Raw genomic sequence first — 19,787 nt, 5'->3', positions numbered from 1 at the left:
ATCTGTTAATACCCCACTTTAACCATCACCCGGGCTTCCACTATCCGGGGCAAAGGGCAGCCTTGCTCCCTGGAGCCCACCCCTCGGGACAACCCCACAGGCTTCCTTACGTCATTCTTCACGGTGTCACTAAAGTTCAAGGAGCTGCAGAAACTGGCCCCGAACGGCTTTCAAGTGGGGTCTGCTCGCCAGCGCGGTGGGCAGGGCCCGAGGAGGCCCATGGGAATGTGCGGTGAGGGACAAAGGGGACGGGGACGCAGAGCCCTGGGGGCTGGGGGCTGTTCTCAGGGGACTCCTGAGCTGGGAGAGGTGGTACGGAATGTGGCCTGGAGGGACTAACTAAGAAAAATGTGCCGAGAAATAGAAAAGGCTGATAATTATTGGGGAGGCGGACAAGAGGAAAGAGATGGCAAGCTGAGAAAAGGAACTGGCTGCTAAGGAAAGTGGAAGAAAATGCAAACTTAAAAAACGGACACAATCTCTGAAATTTAATAAAATGGCGAGACTGTGGAATTCCTATAATTTCCTCTGAAAGCTCGTTTGGACATTTTTTTTTTTAAAGCGTAACCTGCCCGGTTTGGGGAAGTGCTAGGAGCGCCCCATCATTACTACTCTCCCTGGCATTAACAGTCTCCCCAGGGCAAGGCCTCCACGACCCCGGGAGCAGGGGCAGCCTCCAAGGAGACCAAGCCTGGCTGCCCTGCTCAGCCCCCAACAAGCCCGGGCACAGAGCTGGCTGGGGGTGCAGAGGTAGGTCTAAACCAGATTAAGCCAGAAGAGGAGGGGGCCTCTGCCGGGAGCATCCTTCTCCTGGGTCTTTGATGCTAACCTACCCCGGACCCTCCCCGGCCCCACGAGACCAGAGACCACCTTCCCTGCCACAGACCGGCCCCCACCTCCCGCTCACATCCCCATCTGCTCTCTCCCCCGCCCTCCGGGCCTGACGTCTGCCATCACAGTTGTGTACGGGGGAACCTCGGCTCCGCCAGGAGAATTTCCCGCCTGAGGGGTGCCTGCCCTGGAGGTGAGGGATCAGGAAGGAGGCCAAGACAAGACACAATTCCCCAATGCTGGCGCTCGCTCCCAGCCGCTGGTCCGAAGGCGCAGTGACTCGTGGCCAAACTTGACTCTCTCTCCTTTCTGCTTACTCTCCTCCAAACCTAACATGAAATACGTAAACCTTTTTTTCTTAATGGGGCTGAATAAAGAATGAGCATCTACAGTGATGCATGTGTATGTCTGACACGTCCCGTGCGTAAGTAGCCATTTGAGAAATGCCTCATCCTGTGCACAGAGGTCACCAATGGTACACACAGGACCGTTTCAGGGTGGATGCCCAGCGCATGCCCTGAACGTGACCCGGGGCTGAGGGTCCCCTCCTCGTAGGGGGTGCTCGGGGTCACGTCATCCACGTGGACCGGTGACCGGTGTGAGGCGAAGGGATGCCGCATGCACAGCGGGAGTATTTACCGTCCTGGAAGACCCTCTCCACGTTCAGCCCGTACGTGGCGCACGTCTCGTAGTACGTGCACCTCTTGAGGTCACCGGAGAGCTTCCGCGCCCTGGCGTCGTCGATGACCCGCGGGTTGGTGGAGCTGATGGCATCTGCAACAGACCGACAAGAAGCGGCGACATAGTGACCACGAGCGGCCCGGGCACGTCCCGCCACTCACGGCCCCCAGGAGCCCAACACCTGCCCCTCGCTCGGCACTGCTGCGATTCTTTTCAGGACCGGGAGTTCTCAAAACATCGCTTATCCCCCCAGAATCATCATCCCAGACATCACAGTGATCAGGTGTTTCAGAGGATCCTGCTTCTGAATGTGAAATAAAAGAATGTCCCCAAAGACCAGAAGGAAAGGGTAAGAGTTAAATGTGGCTCCGGAGGAAAATGCTGTAACAAGGAAAACTACACGGTCACCACGTGCGGTGGTGACCTTCTCGGCACACGGCACCCGGGAAACGCACGCCCCCCATCTGCCCGCTGGACACACGCTCACGGAGCCCTGTCGGGTGCCTGGCCCAGTTCTAGGCACAGGGATGCCCCCCAGGGAACAAGAGGGACACAAATCCGTACCCTCACAGAGGGGACATTAGGTCAGCTGGGGAGGGAGGCAGAAAATAAGTAAGACAAAAACGAGGAAGGACGATGGGTGTAGGATGGGATGTAGGGTAGGCGCTGGGTCACAGGGCAGGGACCAGAGAAGACACACCTGCAGCAGGTGGCGGGTGGGGGAGGGTGTCTGGGGCGGGGGCGGCAGAGCGCCTAGTGTTTTAAGGGGGCCCCAAGGGTGAGGCAGGAGTGGGAGGGGGCCTGAGGCACTGGAGGGGGTGTCGCAGACTAGTGTGCGAACCACGTTGGCTCTTAACAGGTGGCTCGGGCTGGGGACTTCCCTGGCGGTCCAGTGGTTAAGACTTCGCCTTCCAAGGCACAGGGTGCGGGTTCGATCCCTGGTCGGGGAGCTGAGATCCCACATGCCCCGGGGACAAAAAAAAACCCAGAACATAAAACAGAAGCAATATTGTAACAAATTCAACAAAGACCTTAAAAGTGGTCCACATCAAAAAAAAAAAAAAAAAAAAAAATAGATGGCTCAGCTGGGATACACCCCTCACCTCCTTCAGGACCTGTGTACACATGGGGGCATCTGAGCCGTGAAACACATGTCAGGCACCAGCCACTAGTCTCCTAATAAAAAGAAATGCAGCCCCTTTCTTTGTTTTCAGCTCGGCATCCACGAGGCCCCCTCCCCCTCCCCATTTTCTGTTACTACTGAGTAACTGGGGGGCAGCCACACGCCCCGCAGACAGGACCAGAGGACAGGCTGAGACTTTCCCGCTGCAACAACACACACTTTACAGGGGCTGCTCCTGACGTGGACTTTTCCCCGAGGGCACGAAAGCTCCCGAGTTACAGGAAACACTCAACATCTCTTTAGCCAAAAACCCACCAACCGGATTTTCTGTACTAGTCCAGGGAAAGCAGTAGAAGTCACACAAGACAGTGCCAACCTTTTTAATGTTTGCTGTTGCACAGGAAGTGCCTGAGGCACTCCAATTTCTGGAAGTAGTAAAGAAAAGGGACATCTTGAGGGAATAATTTATTGATTTTTCCCCCCTCTTTCTCTTTTCCTTACTCCCTATTTTTTTCTTTGTTTCCTAGTCCCATGGAATAGGTTTAACCGATAGTTCTGAATTACTTCTAGGGAAACTAACTATGATTCAGGACCCTTCCCCTGACAATGACCGGAGCCACCTCAAATGGATGTTCCAGAACGCTCCCTGGCAGGGCCTGTTAGAGGGAGTTCTTCAAACAGTATCTCGTCCTGTCTTCTTATCTTACAGAATAAGAAATGTGACTTGGATTTCATAACACTTAAGGAAAAGAAGGGGTTTTTTTTTGGTTTTTTTGCAGTACGCGGGCCTCTCACTGTTGTGGCCTCTCCCGTTGCAGAGCGCAGGCTCCGGACGCGCAGGACCAGCAGCCACGGCTCACGGGCCCAGCCGCTCCGCGGCACGTGGGATCTTCCCGGACCGGGGCACGAACCCGCGTCCCCTGCATCGGCAGGCGGACTCTCAACCACTGCACCACCAGGGAAGCCCAAGAAGGTTTTTTTTCAAAGGTGTAAACATCTTTTAAGAAAACAGTAGGAAAAAAGTTAGAAGCCCAGAATTTTCCAGTGCTTTGGTATAAACTAGAAAACACATGCCACAGAGCATGAATCCAGCTTAAGATCTATGCTGACCCCGTAATCCCCCAGGCCCTCCTTCCCTGGTGGGTGCCCACTCATTTCTGTCCCATCTCAGCTTCCTTCCAAGATACGTTGTCACGTGTCAGAAACAGACCCTACACTTGAATGCTCTTCTAGTCTTATTTTTCATTCCTCTCGTGACTCTGCATCTTTTTACAGCTCCGGCTTCGCCCCCAAATCAACGTGATCTTCAAGTCTTTAAAACAGACGTTTAAGAGACATCACACCATCACCTCGTCCTCTTAGGAACATCCTCCAGCTCCCCGACCGTACCCGGGAGAGAACACGTCCTCCCACCTCTGGGTAAGGCCCCACACCCCACGTATCCCTCAGGAATTATCTTAATTCTTCTTCATATTCTCCATCCCATAATCTCCTACCTTCAGGCCACCAGCCCCAACCAGCTGGGAGGGAAATCTGAGATCCCCTCACCCGTTGTCTCCGGCACCCCACGCAGCCCGTACAGGAGCAGGAAAAGCGTGGCTTCACAGAAAGCGAAACGAGCTAATGGTACCTAAGGGTGGAACCTTCCAGAAGCCCACACTCACCACTCACTCCACCCTCCTGCCACGGGGGCTTCTAGGGTGCTCTGGGAATTAGAGGTCTGGCTGACGACCAAGAGGAGCCCTCAGGTGAGGACTATCCCTAATTGGTAACATTCCTGCCCTGCTCCTCTGGGACATGGCTTTGCTGAAGTCCAAACAGGTCTCACAAATGAATATGAGGGGACAGTGAACAAGCCCTCCATCGGTGCTCCCAGGTGCTCGCTGGATGCAAAGCTCCCAGGCGTACCTTGCAGGTACATGGCCCTCAATCGACAGACGCTTATAAAACTAGAGGGGATAAAAGGGGGTCGGTTCCTCCACATCAGGGCTTCCCCAGAGCCTCTGTGGAGCCATCCCCAGGCCTCCCTGAGACACAGACCATCCACCATCCTGGTGGGAGGTGAAGATGCGCCTTCCTTCAGCTGGGGAGGGAGACACAGAGGCTGCACTTATCTCCAAGGTCAGGAGCAGGGAGAGGTATGCATCTGCAATCCCAGCAGGACCTCAGGAAAGCTGGCCCCATGTGGAAACATCGGGAACAAAAGCAAACCACGCACTCGACACTGGTGTGCCCACAGGCGCTCCCCACTGCCTTACGGGATTTCCTCCCTTCAAGGCCTGGTAGCGTCAAGGTCGACGGCAGCCTGGAGGGGGTGATGCAGGGTCTGCACGGCCCCGCGCAGGGACCCCAGACTCGCCACCCCTACTACCCAAAACACTGCTGTGTAGGAAAGACAACAAACTGATCAAATTACCTTTCTGGCCTGGACTGAAAACCTACCTGCCCTTTATCCTGGTAAGTCCACCGCAGAAAGGCATTCTGCATCCTGAACACAGATCCCCTGAACCCAGGCAGCTGGTAAGGAGCCGCCCATACAGACCCTGCTTTGGCTCAGAAACGCCCTCGGTAGGCCTGCAGGAAGAGGCGCTTACGGGAAACTAACTGCCTCGATGTCGATTTCAAGGCAGCTTGAAGCAAGGTCTGCTTTAGATGAGCTGCCCACTAAAAAATATAACGTATTAAGAATTTTCAGGAGGCCAACTCAAATATGCCAATTCTGTATGCACGAACAAGAACCAAGGGCTTTTTACTGGCATGCCTTGTCTCCCAGTGACCACTAGAGGACGCTTTGGGCATAAAAAACCTCTCATGTCCCATGTTGGTCTAAATCCACCTCTGCTCTGAAGGTTTCAGGTGTGAGACCGACCACTGGCCACGACATACATGCTATTAAAAAAGTGGGGGGGGGGGAACCTTCCCTGGTGGCGCAGTAGTTAAGAATCCGCCTGCCAATGCAAGGAACATGGGTTCGAGCCCTGGGCCGGGAAGATCCCACATGCCGCGGAGCAACTAAGCCCGTGTGCCACAACTACTGAGCCTGCGCTCTAGAGCCTACGAGCCACAACTACTGAGCCCGTGTGCCTAGAGCCTGTGCTCCACAACAAGAGAAGCCACTGCACCGCAACGAAGAGTAGCCCCAGCTCACTGCAACTGGAGAAAGCCCACACACAGCAACAAAGACCCGATGCAGCCAAAAAAAAAAGGGGGGGCGGGGGGATTGGCAATGAAGTTCTCTCCATGAAAACCCAACCCTCACGTTGTACATCTAGCACCCTGAGCAGATGACTTTAGTTTATTCCACACTTTTTTCTCCCAACACACATACCCACTCCACGATTCATGCTTATCCTGCCAAGGCAGCGGATTACCCCGCCGGAGCTCTCAGTTATATTAGATCTGGTGCCACGCACACAGCTAATTGTTCTTGCTTGTTTGACACAGCTGGTTTCTTATTTGGAAAAGTCTTACATCAGGGCACGCAAGGGCAGAGCAGATGTGCTCATTCTAAAGGCATTAACAAAAACAGAACCTGCACCCCAAAATGAAAGGAAAATCCAGTGTTTCTTGACATGATTATATTTTTTAAGTTCCCCATTTTTCTGACAAAGCAGTCTTAAAGTTAACCTTCATCTGACTTTTAAAAACATTCCGCACGACCCCTTAGTTAAGTCCCCAATGGCAGGTACCAGCACATCAATGAATCTATATGATCAAGGGCATAGCAAGTGATGTCACTTTACTAAAAGACCAAGTTTTAAGTGACCTAGAAGAAAACACAAAACCTACCCACGTGGTAAGGTTCTATGCTTTCTAAGGGATCTGCTAAAAATGAGATACAGATCATAAGGCATTAAGAAATAGAGCAGAATAAAACATAACTCTGCATTATATCAGAAATCAATATTAAAGCTGCAAAGGTTAACATAAATAACCTTTTAGGGCGCTTATATATTATTTTGTAACAGAGAGAATTAAGGTATCCTAATACAGAAATTAAAGCACTTGGGGGTGTGTGGGGGGGGTGTTTTGTTTTGAAGTTGCCGAGTGACTTCTCCACTGAATCAAATCAGGAAATGTGACAGTTTCAGTTTCATGGATGCTCACTGTAGAAAGGGAGCCTTCAGTAGGAAATTACTGCTCCTTTAAACCATTTCCAAACCCCTCCACTCTGCAAATACAGGCCAGGAATCACTTACTGCTCAACGGCTGGAGCCATAGAAGGACAAGCTGCCCTCGGGCACCACTCACCCTGGGTTCCCACCAGGACCAGCGGAATCTCACTCGTGTTCCGGTAGTTGGCCATCCGGCTGTAGTAGTGGTAGACCGTCTGGAAACTTATCTCATCCTCCAGGCTGAAGACAAATATAACAGCGTCCACCCACATGGCAAACTGGGGAGGAAAGAAGCGCAGGTGAGCAGGAGGAACTGAGCGAGGAGCTCACAGAGAGAAAGGGAAGGAGCACATCGGGTCACCTTCAGGGACACAGGACGAAAGGCGGCACACACCCCCTTGCAGCCAGGCCACGCCCGACGTCCCCTGTGCAGCGCCGGGGCTTCACGAACCCCTTCTCCTCCTCGCACAACACAACACGCCAGTGATGGCCCTCAGCCCCTTCCCACCCAGGCCACGCTGTCTCCAAAGTAAAACCAGACATTCTTCCCCCAGGGAGGGTCCACCCTCTGGCCCGACTCGGCCAATGGAAGGCAAACCCCGCGCACAGCAGAGCCGACCTGGAGACAGGCACAGAGGGGGCGACCTCGCAGCTCCCTGTGTCACCCTAAACTCCCCACAGAGGCCGCCCAGGAAGCCGTGCTGGACCCCTGACATGGGGCTCTTCCTCTGGGTGCCCACGGCTCGGAAATCCTCCACTTCCAGGGCCAACTACTCCGTCAACGCGAGAGGCTTTCGTATTGTAAAGATCAGCCGCCACTGATTAATTCCAGCAACCTTCAAGGAAATTATGACTCACTGCCGGAGAAATTAACAAAACCAATGAAGAAAATGAGCAAAACTTAGGGGAAAAAAATGAAAACCCCACAACGGCCTGACTCTTGTCATTTTATTCCCACTTTACTTGCATCCAGCTGAACTCACGTCAGGTCCTCTCTCTGGCAAATAACCACACCCTCAAGGACACGTTATCTGTTATCTCCTGGCACACCCATAAGCATCTTGTAAAGCTGAAGCCAAGAGAGGAGAGGGTCCTGGAAACCCAGGAGCTTCCCAGGGCTCCCAGGGTCACAGAGGTGGCGCTGAGGAAGAGACTAGCGCCAGAGACACTTCTCTTTGATGAAAGACCCAAGTGAAAATGGAAAAAAAAGAAAAAATGTCCCACATGCTTTCTCTAAAAGAACCTGCAGTTCCCACATGAGTTCTGATGGTCAAGGCATCAGCTCTCATATGTTCGGTGAAATTTTTAGTGGGTTACAGTCTGACTTCCACATATAAATGAAAAGTGTATCCAGTTACAAATGGAGATTTTACGCAACAAAACATAAATAAACCTGAAGTTCAAATGATAAATATGAAATTAAATGAGAAAGAGAACTTGGGGCCAGTAGCCTTGGGACTGGCTGATGCCTCCTTAGGGCCCAGGACTAAGGCCGACACGGCGTCTCCTTCTCCCCTTCTCTACCTTGAGAGGTGTTTTCCTTTCTCTTCCCAAGAATCGGGGAGGAGTCAGCTTCCCCACGCCCACGAACACCTCACGAACGCCCGTGGCCCCCGGGACCAGCCCGCACCTGGCCCTCCGTGCAGAGGACATGCAAACCAGGCCGCATCCTCTCAAGGGTGCATCCTGAGAGCCCCGGGGCCTCGTAAGCAGTGGGTACTCCGCAGATGTCCCCCATCCACCCCCGCGGCTTCTCCACCAACTGCAAAAACAAACCCACAAACAGACCCCAAAACCAGTTAACTGGCAGAGTTCTCACACCACCTAATAGGACACTAGTAGCTACAAAATCCGGCAACTTCACTCATGAAGCCGTCGTTACCTTCGTAGACTCTACGACATGATCCGCGATAGTGGAAACAAACATCACGCTCACACGTGCCTAGGAGTGGTGACTTGAAAACAGTTCTTTTCCTTGAACGTCCGAGGACACTCGGCCTAGTCTTGAAAGGCTCCATCTGACACGCCCTCAAAGCAGAAATCTGCACTGTAACCAGGGTAAGCTTCTAGACTAATGATGCCTCTGCAGGAAGAAGGTGCTAGAATAAGGGACTGGTCCTCAGGGAAACTCACGGCCAGAGGCCAAGACAGAGGCCTCCTGGGGGCCCTCGTTCTACCCCCGGCGGGGCGGGGGTGTGGGCCGGCCACCTCGGCCCGTGCCCTGACGTCGTGAGATCTCAGGGCGTCGGCGTCCTTGGTGACGGGAACGCTCAGAGCATCGCCCCCCCGCCCCCCAGGGTCGTCTCGAGGACTAAGTGAGCTGCACCACTCAGGGCAGGTCGGGGGTGCAGGGGGCTCACCCAGTGTAACCGACTCACAATACGCGTGGCTTTTCAGACACGAGAAGAAACTCACAAGAAGGGTTCACTATTGCTCACAGGCCCTAAGTTTTTTTTCTTTTATTCTTAAGAGCAATTCCTTCATTAAACAGGGACTAAAACGAAGGAAAATGTTACTGCATCGAATGACATCACATGTCCTGAGCGTCGGAGGCTACGGAAAAGACGTGTATTCCATAGCAATACGTGCTTCCTAGAGGAAAGATGCTTTTTAGGCGGTACACATACCACTGGAGAGAAAAACCCCTGGGATTTTTAACGTCACCGTCTGGGGATGTGGGGAACACCGGGCCTGAGCTTCGTAATAAGAGAACCACGCCCCCACCAAAAGACTTTCATTAAAAGGGCAAAACCCCAACAGCAATCATGGCTGGTGAAACCTTCAGGGCGGGGCAGTGCTCCGAGCCCCTAAGTCCTCGGGCTGGAGTTCCCTCTCCAGTGTGGGCCTGGGGCTCCTTGGGAGACTGGTCTCACTGCGGTTAAACTCTGGCCCAGGGCAGCCTGCTCACTGTTCCACGAACGGCGTCAGGGGAAGCGCCGTGTCTCCGCAGCCCCGTGCCCCCCAGCATCCAGCCCCGGCAGCATCCCGGGACAGCAGCGCCTCTGAAGCCACTACACCAGCTCCAACATGCGCTTCTGTACTTCTCTCAACTTTCTTCTTAGATTCTTTAGGTCAGAGCCAAGGTGTGCTCTCTAAGTGTGAGGTTGCCCCCGGTCCCTCCAAAACATTTATGAGCTAGAAAAGCGGAAAAATCACCCCTGGCGACACCCACACTTTACCTACTTCATTCTCCTATTTCCAGCTGCCTCGGAGGGAACCCCTGTGAAAGCAGGACAGACGTCCCACGGGCAAAGGGCAGCACAGAAAAAGTGACTTAGCTTTTAGCACCATATGAACCTTCTGGGACAGCGTCAGACAGCACACCCTGTCCCGCTTAAGTATAAAGTAACGGACGTGCGCTGAACCCGAGCTCTCACAGCTTCGTAACCTACTTTTTATCATGTTTAACATGTCTTCAGTGTTTCCTCTTATCACTGACTATGCTGTTTCAGCAAAGCTAAAAAAAAATCTTTTCCACACTTTAAAGTCTTTGCTATGAGAACATACCTTATGGACTGCTTTGTTTCACAGTCTGACAGCATTTTTCTTTTAAGTACTGGTATAGCTTATAATCAGTGGCATTTTAGACTCACTGAAACATGGTAAATCCATGCCATTTTTCTGCAGAGCTGCATACACCTCAGTGTATGGAGTTCTAGAACTTTAAAAACCGCCATATTCAACATCGTTCACTTAAATCACCAATAATCCTGTGTCGCACTTTCACCGAAGGGTAAAAAAGGGTAAGAAAGGGTAAGAAAGAACGCCAGAGAAAATTTTTAATATTAAGTTTGCATTAATGGGTCTTGACTATTACTAGCTCTTGGTTCCTTCAAAGTGTTCAGCTGGTAAGTTATATAAGTACAGTAATAAACTGGAGGGTAAGTAAACCAAAGAAAAAGGTTTTCCACACTCATGCTGCTTTTTGTCCTCCACAACACCCATTTTTCAAGGAACTTTCAAAGAAATCACACCATGCTGCATCCTGGTTTGCGGCGGAGAATGATCGGGCTGAGAAGCCTGGAGGGCAGCCTGGAGGTGGTGCTCAGATTTCCAAATCCCATCCAACTTCCTAAATGACTGTACTGCCCTAGAGATCAAACACTTACAGGATAAAAGGAGAAAAAAAGGGCTATAGACACTTCCAGATGTCAATTCAGCTGAGTTGACAAATCAGTGCAGATTCTGTTCTTCCTTCCTTCTTAAAAAACGCAAAGTGAAAATCAGCCACACAGCCCATACTTCCCTCTAGGTTTCTGTCTGAAGGAACAACAGAATTAGTCTCTTGGGGATGAGAAAAACCTCAGTCATGGAAAGCATTTTCATGGGGCCTCTCTCTCACCTTTTCTCGTATATGCACCTGACCGACTCAGAAGCACCTGTGGAGTCAGACCCTTACCAAGGAGGCACAGGTGAACGCTTGTCACCAGTGTGCGTGCAGTACTCACCTGTGCCTCTGGAGGGCCCCCTTCATCTCTGATCAGCAGCAGATAGCTCTGTCCGTCAACAACAATCTCTTTCTTGAATCTGCCACCTGCCATGCACACACAAAAAATCTTGTTACGCGGGAAAGACAGAGCGAGGGGAGGGCAAACAGACGTGGGCTTCGCTTGTGGAAAAATACACCCTAGGCTGTGGCCCTGGGGGCAGCCCTGAGTGTTTAGTAGGAGTGGACTGCGGCTCTGCCTCCAGGGACCCCTGGACTTTAAAAGAACTACTGAACTCAGATTCAAACGTCCATCCTTAAGAACCCGTGTTCCTTTCTAGTTAGAATACACAGCCTCCATGCAATGCCAGGATCACTCGTGGCTCAGAAGCGTGGGATTTTAATGCAGGCTTTGTGTGTAAATTCAGGAATTCTCTCTCCCTGGGAACACGCTGATACCGAGTCCAGAAACAGAGAGCGCGTAAATTGTTCTCTTGTTGGGTTCACAAAACCGAAACGAATTGTATCTGCTGAACAGGGGCCTGGTTTCCAGCACGGTGACAAATTCAAGGGCTGAGAATCTGTATTCTCCTCAAGAGAAACCCAGTTCTTGGAAGGAAAACATAGAACAGCATGGGGATGGTGTTTCCGTGTTCACAGTTCACAGGTAAGGGAAGGGTGCTCAACTACTACACACGGGTTAGACACAAACTATTGGATGGCAGCTCCGCACAGGTGGAGACACAGCAGTGCAGCTGGCGGACGGAGAGCGTTAGAGACCACGCTGGGTTAGCGAGAGACCACCAGGGGCCCCGCCGGAACGCTGGGGGAACGGGGGTGGCCACGTGAAGGCGTCAGGGGCTGACCCCTCCCACGCGCAGGTGCCTCAAGCATCTCCCCTCAGCGCCCCGGATGCGGATGCGACCGCCAGGCCTCCGCCGGGCAGCGGGAAACACTTCCACTTCTGGGTCCTGCGGCCACGCCCTCTGCCACCTCCAGAGGCGAACGACCTTCCCACGCTCTGGGCTCTGAGCCTGCCCCAGTCACCCCTCACTGGGCTTCGGAACTCGTGGTCTCGAGAGGAGCACCCCAGCACCGGCGCTCATTTCATCTCCTCGGCACAGAGGCCTTCCAGGATCACCAGCTGACCCCGCATAACCGGAAGCCCGCGAACCTCGCTGATGGAGCTTCCCCACCGGGCCCAGAGGCTGGGTGTTGGCCCCCTGCCCCCCGGAGTCACACCCGGCTCTCCGCCACAGGGGCCCCTCGACGACGCGGCCCTTCCCTCCGAGAGGCCGGGGTTTGGGCCATCCCAGCGCCCGAGAAGCAGAAACTAGACTCGCCGTCCCAAACCACCCCACCTCACCGCACCCCTAAGAAGTGTCTGCAGGTGGGCTTCTGCCACGTGAGGCTGGGGCGGCGGCGGGGAGTTCGCCGCGCCAAGCGAGCACGCATGCGCACACGGCCGCTCCCGCCCCGCACTCCCCCCCCCCCCGCCCCGGGCACCCCGTGACAGGCCAGATGCACGTGCTTAAAGAGCAAACTTCAAGCCCCGAAGAAAACTTTCCAACTTTAAAACGGATGGACTCTCATTTTGATCCCCCTCACCACCAACACCGAAAAAGGAGGGCGGAGTCCGTGGAGAACGGATGGAAGGAAACACATCTGAAGGCGGGGGGGGGGGGGGGGGGGGGGGGGGGGGGGCGCCGGACAGAGCGCACGCGCGCTGGAGCAGACGGGCTGAGGCCTGCTCTGCACCTGCGCATCTGGCTGTAGGAAGATCCGCAGTGATTCACGGTCCCTCTGCTCCGCAGCTCCCCAGACGAGCCCTGACCCCCAGCATCTGAGCGCACGGAGGCCAGCCCTGGTCTGATGAACTCGGGTTCGACCTCCACGAGCCTTCACAGCTGCCGCCCTGGGAACGCTGGTCTCACAAGGCCAATTCCTCACTAGTCCGCGTGGTCTCCAGAGCAGGAGGGGAGCTCCCGCAGTACCAGCACCCCTCCGCTGCCAGCCGCCTCCCCCCCACCCCCGTCTCCCTGGGGAGCAGGCACCCGGTGGGCGTCCCCACCCAGACGCCCGCTGATGGCCCTGCTCCTCCCCTGGGTCTCTATGCCCTCGTGTGTCTCACAGGGTAAGCGCTTGTTGAATGAATTTCACATCTATTCGTTCATTCACTTTCTTTCACATATTTTTGTAGAGTCACGATCCCAAGTTATGTGTCCAGATAGCTGACTCACAATACTAAAGTTCAGAAAGGTTTGCACAGAGTTCTTTCTGCTCCTCTGCTTTGTAACCTCAAGCAGAGGCCCCTGGATCTAATTTTCATCAGCTCTAAAAGGAGGGGTGGGTGATTCTCTCCTCCATCCTTAAGGCCCCTTCCAATTCTAAAATCACTTTTCATTTCCCCCCTAAGATATGTAATTAGTACGCCTCTTCAATATTTTACAATTGCAAATATTAGACCCTAGCAATGGACCTCTGTGTTTTCTCTGCTGTTATACACACATCAGGAAACACAAATGAAGCACTCAAATGCATTTGCCATGAACCCAAAGGTTGGATTAGATAAAATTCAGCCAGGTGTTTAAGCACCCAGATTGTAAAAAAGACTATGATTAATAAAGTTACATATAAAAAATAAACTGCTGATAGATTGTCACAGCAGGCTCAACGGGAACATAGACCACTGGGTACTGGAGAAACACAGCCCAGCAGGTAAGTAAAATTAGACTTTAAAATCCGTTTTCTACAGTTCACTTTAGAGACACAAAGGGAAAAAAGCCTTGGGATGAAGGTAGGGGTGGTACCAAGCTGGTCTACACTCCCCAGGGGCCACCTGTCATTATCTGAAATTCAAGCCCGCCACCCATCCCAGCCATTAGATCTTTTCCGACCGAAATATTACAGTGCTCTACCAAACTCTACATCCAACTTCATTTCTAATGCAGATTTTTAAATGCCTATTTGATCATCCTATTTCCAATTACAGGCATCCCTCAGACTCCACAGGAGACTAGTTCCAAAATCCCTTATATAAAATGGTGCAGTATTTTCATATAACCTACAAACATCCTCCTGTATACTTTAAATCATCTCCAGATTACTTATAATATCTCGTACGGTGTAAATACCACGTAAATTGCTCTAAGTTCAACATAAATGTTACGTAAATAGCTGCCAGCATGAGACAAATTCAAGTTTTGCTTTTTGAAACTTCCTGTATTTTTTTTCTTTTTTTGAGTGTTTCAGATCCATGGCTGAACAAATCTGTGGATACACAGGGCAAGCAGGTCTGTTTTACCGAGCTTTGTATTCCTAGCATTTGATGCACAGCCTGGCCTGTGGCCCATGCTATAAACTTGTTACACGAATGAGCGTCAACCGTCTCTGACTGCCAAATACTGTTACATAACATTAAATTACCCGAGGGGCAGTTTTACTTTTAGAAGTGTACCCACATCTGACCCCTGTACTGGGAACTATCAACATGCTGCCCTTGGCTCTGCCCACCTGTGCATGTGTGTGCGGTGTCCCCACACAGCTGCCTGCCCACCAAGTACACAGGGGTACGAGGGCTCTGTACCTGTGTTGACATCTCCATGAGAAGGGAAAACGGAGGTCCCTCCTGCACTTAAGTCTGTTCCTTCCAAAGATGCCGGGAGATCAGCAGAGGTAGAGGGCACCACACTAAGTACGCAGCAAACGGGTAGAGGTAAGTGAGCAGAGCCAAGTTCATCTCCGGGCTTTGATGTTCTTAACTGAGTTTCACTGGACGGTGTAAGAAGTGTTTGCATCTCGTTTGAGCACAAGGAGGGGACATTCTCCTTGTCTGAACTCAACCTCACGTGCAATTTATTAAATTTCTGGTTCACCCAAAGTCCAGTTTTCAGAGTTTCCAGAAAACTGCCCTGGGAAACTTTGTTTGCCCTTGAGCTTGCCTTCTTAAGCGAGTCAAGGTCTTAATTTCTTCCAAAAATGAGTAAAAGGTGGACCTGAATATACCTACCAAGAACAGGGATGCTGGATGTGTTGTGAATCACAGCAAAGCACACCAGAAGAAAAGGTCAGTTGTTCTGTTTCTTTAATATCTTGAGAAAAGACTCAAGGGAGCCCCTTATAATCCACTGGTAACCAATCACTATCAAGGTTTCAAGGTTACTCCCTCATGCTGGGGGAACCAGTTTTGAATTTGGGATGCTGGCGTAGGTAAAAACAACCGGGTTCCCTCTACTCTTTAAACTCAAGGGGCTTCCCTGGTGGCGCAGTGGTTGAGAGTCCACCTGCCAATGCAGGGGACACGGGTTCGTGCCCCGGTCCGGGAAGATCCCACATGCCGCAGGGCGGCTGGGCCCATGAGCCATGGCCACTGAGCCTGCGCATCCGGAGGCTGTGCTCCGCAACGGGAGAGGCCACAGCAGGGAGAGGCCACAGCAGCGAGAGGCCCGCATACCGCAAAAAAAAATAAAAATAATAAAAATAAATAAACTTGAGCTAGGTAGGATGGACCTACAATGGAACCCTATTAAATATAAGGGCTGTCTACACTGAAAGAGGTATAACCATCTCACCTGGGTTGGCGTTTCTGCTTTAAGGGGGGAAAAAAAGAAAATCAAATTTTCCTATTCTCCAAAAAAACCCCAAAATCTTGTTGGGAGTAAACACTGCAACACATGTTTGACACTTCTGTCTTTTTGGCTAATTGGACTAAAAGATATTAACATATCATTAACAGCTCTCCAGGCAACAGCAAGCCTTATAATACTTTACAAAGCACTTCTCTTCCCACATCATGTCCATTATTCCTCACAGCGGCCTGTGATGCAAATATCATTATCAACATCCACATCTAACTGGGATGGAAAAGAAGTTCAGACACTGAGCAACGCCCCCCCAGCCGGCAGGCAGGAGACCCAAACCCAGAAGTGCTGACTGACTCTCACCTCTGCCCTCTTCCCTGTGGATTTCTGCTGAGACAGTTCATGGCACACAGTGTCCACAAACGAGCTTGGAATCTTTCCTGTAATTTACTAGCACCCACAGGGCAACAACGAGAATGCAGGGCGGAGGGGCTGAGGATGTCTTTTCCTCGCTCTACTCACAGCTCTGGAAGGGAACTGTCTTCAGCTCCAAATGATAATCACCCCTGTGCTTTAGGAAACTAAAAAGAAATAGACATCCCTATCACTCTGTGTAACAGGGAAGAACCTTTTGTATTCTATTACAAGTTAAATCATTAAAGGGATGTTGCCTATAAGCTTAAATGATACATAATGGCCCATCTCTGGGAACCCTGCCTCCCAGGTAATGAGCATTAAGCTAAAATGCCTTTGTTTAGCTCACAGGAAACATCCTGACCAGGCCCACCTGTGAATGACTGCCGGGAGGATGAAACGAACACATCCCCTCCGGAGGCTGATGGGAACCAGTAAGCCTTTGACTTTTACTCCCTCCCCTTCTAGTATAAAAGGAGCCTGAATGCTAACTCAGGCAAGACGGTTCTTTGGGACACGAGTCCACCATCTTCTCGGTTTATTGGCTTTCCGAATAAAGTCGCTCTTCCTCGCCCCAGCAACTCATCTCCCGATTATTGGCCTGTCGTGTGGTGAGCAGTAAGAGCTTGGACTTGGTAACATGTTTCATTTTTGTTTCCTACTGATTGCCATCTTTACTTTTCCACGCATAAGCAAAGGATGAATATCATTCTTGAGTTTAAAGCTGCATTTGTGGAGCATGCTATTTCCCTTTTCCGTAAGAAAGAGGAGGGGCATTATTCCAGCATCTGATCAAAGTCAAGATGCTAAGGCCCTCTCCAGTAGCTGCAAGCTGGCCTCACATCCTGTCACCCTCATGAGGCCGCCGTTCAGCACCACCTGATTTTCTGGGAGGAATGGTTGAGAGATTCTTGTCATTTGTAACATTTGCCTAAAATTTTATTCTTACTTAGCCCCAGAACAAATATCTGTAAATGTTGTTGTTCCCTATATTTAGGACTGGCGGGATGAGAGGAAAACACTGGAGACAACGATGAATATTTTCATTTCTCCCTGGGAGACTGTGAAAAATTTGATCATGCACATGTGCCAGAAAGGCTTTAAGATTAGTTTTTCTCTTTTAACTTTGATCAAAATACTTAAGTCAGGTACCCATTACTGAGGTTTTGGAGACGTTTCATATCATGACATTTAAAAGGGATTTTGGATCCCATATTATTTTTACACTGGGGAAGAAAAGTCTTACTGGTTACATATCTGTTTACAAAATTTAACCAAAGCAGACTTCATTTCCCCTGCCCTTACACTGTTTAAAAAAGGGGAGGGCAAGGACTACTATAAAAAATGTACTAACACTAAGGATCTAATTAATGCGTGGTGATTGGTAAGTTCACGGGTGAAATGCTCACTTGTTACTTGAGGTGAAATGGGATTTAACACACAGGCCATGGTCTTTAACAACTTCATTTCACCTGAGTAAAATAAAGAAGGAAGACTGAGATAGAAGTCAAAGTTCCACGGTAAGATGAAAGATTTGAACTTTGCTATAACCAAATTTCCTTTCTTCCATATCTAATAAAATGAGGGGGGGGGCAGTAAAAGCCAGATAAAAAGTTCACCATCCACCAAGAAAAGAAGCAAAGCTTTACATAACCAACCACGAAAACACTGGCCTTAAGAATAAAAAGGAGGACTCCAGAGCTGGGTGGAGAGCGGCTCCTAATCCCCAAGGGAGAAGGGATGCTCAGGAAGGGGCAGTGTGGCCTTTGTGCCCTGTCCCCTGACGGTCAGGAGGTTCCCACATGAGCAGCCGCCAGGGCTCCCTGCAGGCAAAGTGCCTGCGATATCCAGACTGCAAGGAGGGGCCCCCGCAGGGAGTGATGGGATAACACAACCCCCTCCCAGCCCCCTCGGAGGCAGGGGACCTGGCGCAGGGCATCCAGCAAATTCCTTCGGAGTGCAGCGCCCTGTGTGTCAGGGCAGCTCACCTTTGTCTGGAGGACATGCCCTCAGAGGACAAAGGGACTCGTCTTACACTGCGTTCTCAGGGAAAGTAACGTCCAGCCTCAGACTTCTGTGCCCAGCGCTTCCCTGCAGGGGACCGGGGGTGTGACAGAAGCCTGGGAAATGGGAACTCGGGAAGACTGGGCCATCCCTCTGGGCCAGGGACATCTCCTCTAGCCTGTGTCCTGCCAGAGGAAACCAGATGGCAGGGGGCTCCCCACACCCCATACCTGACCCAGGACGAGTGGCCAGCCTATGTGAACGGCTTAAGCAGTGCATGTATCCCTGCACTTGACTACAGTCAAGACAGCGCCAAACTCAGCAAAGGGGAGGAAATAGCTAAAGAAATGGTAAGACTATCAAGCAAAGATAGGGCAAAGGGGGAAAAAAACAGGGAAGGATTGCGGGAGCTCCCTGGTGGCCTCGTGGTTAGGACTCCGGGCTTTCACTGCCACAGCCCGGGGTTCAACCCCTGGTCGGAGAAATGAAATCCCGAAAGCCGTCCAGGGCAGCCAAAATGAAAGGGGGGGTGGGTTGCAAGGGAGCCTGCAAAACCCAAAGAGCCAATGGAGGAGGAAACAAAACTCAAAAAGCAGAAGGAAGTCCCTTGTGATCACTTCCCTCCCTAATGCCACTTATAAACAGACATTTAACAAGACAAGAACTCCAGGGAGAAGAAACCAAAACAATGAGGGAAGAAATGGAAACCTCTGGAACTGAGGACCAAAGCAACATTTTGGAACGAACAAATACAATGTGAAAAAGTAAGGGAGAGGAGAAACACCGCTCAAAGCTGAAATTCTGACATGGAGGAATGGCTTGAAATAAACTCCCTCAAGATGAAAAAGACTGAAGTTAATTGACAGGAAGACAAATGAAAATAACAAAAGGATTAAACGGCACCTCTAACAACAAATCCCCAACAAAAGAGCTCAAAGACTATTCAGAGGGGCTGCCCTGGTGGCCAGTGGTGGAGAGTCCGCCTGCCGATGCAGGGGACGCGGGTTCGTGCCCGGGTCCGGGAGGATCCCACGTGCCGCGGAGCGGCTGGGCCCGTGAGCCGTGGCCGCTGGGCCTGCGCGTCCGGAGCCTGTGCTCCGCGACGGGAGAGGCCACAGCAGTGAGAGGCCCGCGTACCACAAGAAGAAAAAAAAAAAAAAAAAAGACTATTCAGAGACAAAATACAGAGGAATTTTCTTGAAATGCAAGAAGATACGAACCTGCAGATCAAAACAGCACATGATCTTCCAAGAGAAAAAGACAGACTCTCAACGTCACTTTAAGGACGGGGCAACCAAGGCCCTGGTGAACAGCTGCCATGGCAGCCGAGATGCGGGCTCTTATCCCGCAGCAGGGTTCAAGGTGCACCCCCAGGAGCACTTGCCAGAGCCACTTCAGGGGGTTGGAAAATGGCCGGTGTAATAGGCATTTTTTACATGTGTACAGTGGTTTTGAGACAGTTGTCACAGCGACAGCCAACCTGCACTGGCAAGTATGTTACACACTAACCGAGAGACCAAGACGGTGGCTCTGGCTGCATCAGGTAACCTGGGCAAAGGGAGAACCCACCTGCTGGGATGCTGGGAAAGTCGCAGCCCCGCCCCGGCCTTTTA

General features: G+C 51.4%; 1 protein-coding gene across 14 annotated transcripts in view; it reads right to left on the bottom strand.

Annotated features, from left to right (window-relative positions):
* AGAP1 (ArfGAP with GTPase domain, ankyrin repeat and PH domain 1) overlaps positions 1–19,787 on the bottom strand; it is a 568,640-nt gene that overhangs the window by 336,919 nt on the left and 211,934 nt on the right. For all 14 annotated transcript variants that reach the window (XM_067027214.1, XM_059055294.2, XM_067027207.1 and 11 more), the window contains 3 exons: positions 11,199–11,284; positions 6,887–7,028; positions 1,471–1,605 (listed from right to left, as the gene is read on the bottom strand). In XM_067027214.1, coding sequence (XP_066883315.1) covers positions 1,471–1,605; positions 6,887–7,028; positions 11,199–11,284 — 363 coding nt within the window. The remainder of the gene's footprint in view (positions 1–1,470; positions 1,606–6,886; positions 7,029–11,198; positions 11,285–19,787) is intronic.

Source organism: Kogia breviceps, chromosome 2 (genome assembly GCF_026419965.1).
Source record: "Kogia breviceps isolate mKogBre1 chromosome 2, mKogBre1 haplotype 1, whole genome shotgun sequence".
In the NCBI taxonomy this organism is placed as follows: domain Eukaryota; kingdom Metazoa; phylum Chordata; class Mammalia; order Artiodactyla; family Physeteridae; genus Kogia; species Kogia breviceps.
Note: the sequence above shows the minus strand (reverse complement) of the source record. Positions and strands in the feature narration are given on the sequence as shown.